This window comes from Priapulus caudatus, unplaced genomic scaffold (assembly GCF_000485595.1).
Source record: "Priapulus caudatus unplaced genomic scaffold, Priapulus_caudatus-5.0.1 Scaffold495, whole genome shotgun sequence".
NCBI classification, from domain to species: Eukaryota; Metazoa; Priapulida; class Priapulimorpha; order Priapulimorphida; family Priapulidae; genus Priapulus; species Priapulus caudatus.
This window is the reverse complement of record NW_014577556.1, coordinates 41,080-47,500: the sequence shown is the minus strand read 5'-3', so window position 1 is coordinate 47,500 and position 6,421 is coordinate 41,080. Positions and strand designations below refer to the sequence as shown.

The 6,421-nt window shown below is 37.3% G+C and overlaps 1 protein-coding gene across 1 annotated transcript; it reads right to left on the bottom strand.

Annotated features, from left to right (window-relative positions):
* Positions 1 to 2,163: 2,163 nt before the first annotated feature.
* Positions 2,164 to 3,950, bottom strand: LOC106811010 (leucine-rich repeat transmembrane neuronal protein 2-like). Its single transcript, XM_014814519.1, has 2 exons — positions 3,878 to 3,950; positions 2,164 to 3,659 (listed from the first exon to the last, which is right to left on the bottom strand). The coding sequence occupies exon 2, from the start codon at positions 3,551 to 3,553 to the stop codon at positions 2,366 to 2,368; it is 1,188 nt and encodes a 395-aa protein (XP_014670005.1). The 5' UTR covers positions 3,554 to 3,659; positions 3,878 to 3,950; the 3' UTR covers positions 2,164 to 2,365.
* Positions 3,951 to 6,421: the final 2,471 nt, after the last annotated feature.

Below are 6,421 nucleotides of genomic sequence, written 5' to 3'. Positions count from 1 at the left end.
CAATTTAGAAAGCCCGAAAACTTCAGATCGCCCGAGAGTCATGTATTACGGCGCAGGCCCGATCGAGATCACGAGAACAAGGCGCGGGATTCATCGAGCGCTTATTATTCATCTCCTGGTACGAACGGGCGAGAGGTTCTAGAACGAGAATACCAACGTTCACGTGGTTACGAGGCCGACGAGTCACATGCCGGACCAGGGCAATTTCGGCCGCATTTGCGTTTTCAAACACGTCAGCGGCAAGCTACCCAATAATATGTGTCTACGTTCTACCATTATTCAGCCCGTTGGTGGTCTACCAAGCTAACTCATTGCCAATTAACCTATAAAATGTCACAAAGACATGTCATCGATTTACTCAACTTTGTTATAAATGTTATTATGGATTAACGGCATCTCAATCGTGTCATTTTATCACGAATATTTGTTGCGCTGATATATATATATATATATATATATATATATATTACTACTATTACTACGTCGACCAAGGTGGGCATGATGCTTCCTTGAGTCGGGAACAACAGATATCACTCCAAACTTCACGGTCGCTTATGACTGTGGCCAGCTCTTTAGTTGATGTCAGTTGTGTCATTGGCAGCAAGCTTTTAACAAACGTTTTGATGGGTCTACCGCGTTTAAGGTGGCCGCGTTTATATATATATAGTATGAAAATCCTACCTTAGGTGAAATGAAATACTGTTGTCAGAAGCAAAATTAGTCTTAACATTAGTCTTAACATTAACTTCGACTCGTAAACCGTTGACAGAAATATCGTAAAGACCCTCTCGTTACTTTAATACCAAAATGAAAATAACGAAATTACACAAAGAATTTCAATTATAGTGATTTTACATTATCAATTAATGAGTAAAACATGTATTTTCATGGAAAACACGTCAGAAACACTACTTATATCTACCAATCGTATACCAAAGCAAACATTTACGAGTGGCGATTGTTCTCTTGTTTTGGATATTTTGATGAGTCATGACGCTCGCTTTGTATTAATTGCTATGCAGAATCATGTCAAATCGTGCAAATTAAATTCATGTTCGTGTCGTTTTTTCATCAGATATTATTTTTATGTGGTTAATCATCATAATATGCATAAATTACTGTGATGTAAAATAAATGTGTATGAATTTGAATTTTGTGATTCTAATCCAATCAGCATCCGTGTGACATTAAATTATGAAGTTCCTCTTATCACAAGTTGTCTCATAGCTGCGATACGTTTCTGTCCACGCTATTCTCATAACATTAAAGGGACTACGTCACGAATTTTCTATGGTAAAATTTGTAAAAAAAAAATTGCCATTTTTTTACATTAAAAGTAAGAACTAACGTTACTAAATATATCCTCAAACTCTCACCTGATAAAAATGTTTTTACGTTGGTTAAATTTGCAAAAATCTAGACGATCTGGTAATTTCTGTTGTCTAACACTATTCTGTACTGTACTGTACTATCCAGTACTGTTCAGATACTGGCGTCTCTCTGTATTTCACCGGCAAATTAGGGCATATAAAGAAGGTATATAAGCATGAAAAGTAAACAGAAACACTAATTGTATTTTCATACATTTTATTTTGTACAAATAACACACAAATGTACTACTTGATGGTGCTAGAAATTCGATACCACTACATGCCCATCTGCTTTCAAAGTTGGACATAGCAACTTTTCGGCTGCAGGCAACAGATCGAGGGTAATTTAATCATTTAAGAGGAAACGGATTGCAATATATTATCAACAACTTTTTGATTTAGTTATAATAAGGACGAACTTGTCTTAAAATAAAAATCGTTCAATTAAATACATTTAGGTACAAATATAATTGCACTCTTTGTGAATTAGCCCTCGGTCTGTAACGTGCAAAATAAATCGGAAAAAGCGCAACTTATTTAGGGTGGCAGCATCATCGCGCGGAGTTATGTCAGCGGCCAAAAATAATTATTTCGAAACTCACTGTTGTTTTATGACAAGTGTGAATGCATGGTTATAGAAATTTGTAGGTAGACCTATATATACTATTATTTATGCACTTACTATCATAATATACCCTAAAATTCTAGGGTGTAGTATCCATTTAATTTCGTGTTATGATCTCGCATTTACTTACGCATATTACTATTTAGTTATGAACTTTTATGCTTACAGTTGGTATGACAACAAATTAACAATCTATCCATGTGAATATCCATAAAATCTGGTTGCAGTCTTCCACGTTTGTTTTTTATTATTATCGATATGACAGTACAATAATTAGCACATTTCAATTGAAAATAAACCAAGGAGTAGGTAAATAAGATGAACGTAGATAAATAAGATGAACTGTAGCTACTGTACATTTTGTTATCACTTAAACTGCATAAATCATCACATCTTCCTCGAACTCTTGTTCTTCTATTCCTAGCGATCTATAGTCATTTCTCCGCAAGTGTTTCAGCAGCCGATAGCTTTTACGAGCCAACGTTGTTTTGTGTTTAACTATGATTCCAATTATAATCATAACGCTGATCATGACAACGACCGAAAGTGAGAGAAGACCCCACGACGTTAAACGCCCGTTAACGATTGACATTCCCAATAACGAATTGCAACCAATCTCAGCAACATTTATATTGTATAGTGACACGCCGGAACATGTTACACGATCTTTGTCTACCACGTTAAAACTCAGCGATTTATTCTGTAACCACGTGATAAAACCCTTGGCTATGCAGTCGCAGCGAAACGGATTAAGTGATATGTTCAACATCGATAATTTAGGCATCGCCTCCAGTGCGCTTCTATCCTCTGCATCAAGGTAGTCAATCTCGTTCAGCGATATATCAATCTCCGTTATTTGTGAGAAACAGTCAGTGTTAAAGCGAAGACTTCGCAAGCCAGCATTACTTAATTTCAGTAGTTTTAGCTGCCTTGCGTTACACAGACTACGGAATCCGCCATTTACCGAAAGGTTGTTACCAGATAAATCTAAGTATCGCAAAGAATTTAAGTCTACGTCAAGAAAGATTTCTGTCAAGTTCGGCACTATGTAAGATCCGTTGCTGATACTCTGGAAGGCGCTTCGCATGGAAACATCTTTTACACCGGGAACCTTTCTGAAGAGACTAATCGGGTTCATAGAAATCGTGTTGTCTGCCATATGGAGTGTTTCAAGATTGCTCAGAAACTGGAAAGTTCTGCTCGACAATATTTGAATACTGTTGTTCGATATGTCAAGACTTCGAACGCTTTCCTTGTTATACCAGAACAGTTCTTCGGTCATATTGGGAAAGACGTTTCCGGTGACCAAGATCTCAATCGCATGGTCGTTGATGTTATCAAATACGCTTGACATCTGAGTTTGATTAAAACATTGTTGGTCACACACAACTTGGAACGCGATGCATGAGCACTGGGGAGGGCAGGCACTATCACGTTGGTTAGGTGCAACTGACGTCAGTAGAATACTTGTCAATAGCACAACAATACACATTCTGCCCGACGACATTTTCGGTCTGATGCTCTCGATCACAAATGATAACGGTAACGACCCAATCATGGATATATAGTACCAGCGTGCGGAACTTATGGAGTCATCTACGGTTGCAACTTGTTTAACTAGACTGATACTTGGAGAATTGATTTAATCTTTTCTTGGTCAATAGCTGAAAAGACAAATGTTGTATAGATAAATGTGTATAAATGATAAATGCTCGGGTAGTTAAAAACTAAAAAAAGAGTAAACTAAATTCGAAAGTAAAAGATGCGATAAACCATATAGTTTACTGTCACTGTTGGTACATTGTGACTCGAATGAAAGACGAACGCTGGGCATATAGAACTAATAAATCAATGATATTCAGTAGCTGCATGAAAGTCTTACCCGCTCGATATGTACATTCTGGCAGACTTAGTGTAGCTCATCCAGTTATCGACGTTGACTCACGTTAGCGTTTGTGCGCAGCTCTATATCTACTGAAGGTTTGAGGATGTGCACTGATTTACCCTTGATCTGTCGCATTATCGCCAGTATGTACACGCGCACCACGTACGCCACTAAAGTAAACGAAGATTTGTTTCATAGAGATCAAAGGTTGACGCGTCATCGTCAGCACTTTAATAAAAAGGGGGTATTATTACTACCTTGTAATTACTGCCCGCAGACACCATCATACTGATTTTTAAAAAAATTGTGAATTTGAAATATATAACTATGGTAAATTGTGATATTCGGGTGAGAAAAGTTTCGGGTTTCTGAATTTACCAGTCTGCTCTTACACTTTGCTTGTCATTTAAAATGAATTATGAGTGTTGCAAGGAATAATTATATAGACAATCTTACTGTGAAATTGGTTCCAATCTGCCTGATAAAACTACGTGTTTATATCACCTATCTGTCGATCGTAAAAACGTGTAACAGTGTGAAGCTTTGTAAACATACATAGATCGCCCACGGTCATTATTGCCTTTTTATGTTGCGATGTTGATTTCGGCCTTCAAACAATTTATCCTAATTTCATTGAGGCGCTTTTCCTTGTTTAGAAGGCTATAATTTCATATGATGCTTATTCAAAAAATGGCGATTAGTGTATATGGATTAGTAAATTACGCAATACGTGAATGAGAAAATGCATGAAATTTCGCAGTTATTGACTGCTAGCAGCCTAGCAGCATTCAGTTATGTTTTTTTCTCTTGATTACCAGATCGAAATAAACGCAGCGTATAGCAAATCAGCTTAAATATATTCAGCACAACACCGATACATCTAAACAGATTTGCATATCGAACTTTGAACGAGTGCTATGATACAGCTTTGCTGAACTATTGCTATAGGATATCAGAACAATTTCGTAACTATGTGAGCGTGTGTACCGATAACAGGAAAACTACGTCAATACTAGTATATGTATTTTTTTATATTAGTTTATTTGACTCATGGCGCGAGACCAACTGCTAAGTGTGATATTAAATGACTTGGTATCTGGTAATTGTAATCACTCACGTTGTATGCGTATTTGCGAGTGGCTTAAATTAAGAAAATGTCTCTAGCAATGTGCAGAAAAACAGGATAGATCTGTTTTCTTTCGCCGCCTTCGTTGCGTCGACCATGATGTTCGTATCTTTGCGTCATGTCAGTCAAATAAAGTGAGGCGAAAAAAAGAGTAATAGATATGCATGTGTTTAAAATTACAGAACGAAACACGAAAAACTAGCGATCAAGTAAAAGGCAATTTGATTGTGGTATATTAGGATATAATACAAAATTACTCCCAACTTATTGTTATAAAATATTAACTATATTATATTATAACATTATAAAATAATAATTATTAAAACAATAGACGATTCCATAAAATTCTGGTAAAACGTAATAACAGCGTATGCGATTTTTGTAGCCCATCTGTGCAATTAATTTTAATACTCCTTATCTTATACGTTCTGATCTACGTTAAGCACTTTGTATGAGACATGGAGACGTGCTATCGACACATAGCTTAAATTAGAAAGCAGCCGCAAAACACGAATTCGTAGGATATCTACATCAATCGTGGCTGTTATAGTAGTGGTGCTTGTTGTTGTATTTGTTGTCTGAACCATAGTTGCCTTTTCCGTAAAAGGACCCCTTGCCGTTGTTATGGGCCTTGTAACCATTATCCTTGTAGTGTTTGTTGCCGCCGTGATCCTGGTGATAGTTGTCGTAAAGGTATTTACCTGTAAATAAGAAGTTCTATTTTGACATTTTAGCTCAGCGGTTACGATCTACGCGTGGTTGCTAATCACCATTGTCCGGCTAAATAACATCCGTTCAATCTCTTCCCAGCTATGCGTGAGGAATAATCATCGGTTGTTTGTAACAAGCTCCCAGCCGTGACTGCAGTAAAGGTCACTTCTAATCGCAAAGCTGTAAACTGTACGTGTCCAACAAGAGGGTAGACAATGCGGAACTGCTGCGTAGCGCGTCATGTTAAGGAAAATGATGTCACTAAGATCTAGTTATAATAATACCGCTTCGAATCTAGTCATCGCACAAGAAGCGAAAACATGTTATAATTACTGTACTACAATCACCAATGGCTAACTGTCTCTACAGCAAATATACATAATTACACTATAAGAAATGTACGAACCGTCTCCTTTGCTAAAGTAGAATTTTCCCTTTCCCTTGTTGGTCGATTGCTTCCCATTTAGATAAATGCTGCCATAGCCACCATAGTCTTGCTTGTCACCGTAGCTACTATAGTACTGGTCGTGCTTGTATTTGTAATTATCATCGCCGCTCTACGAAACAAAAGCAAAATAATTAGCACATTGATTGATGACACACACACACACACACACACACACACACACACACACACACACACACACACACACACACACACACACTACACACACACACACACACACACACACACACACACACAC

Coding starts and splice junctions, on each gene's coding strand:
- LOC106811010 (XM_014814519.1), bottom strand. CDS start 3,553: ATGATTGGGTCGTTACCGTTATCATTTGTGATCGAGAGCATCAGACCG.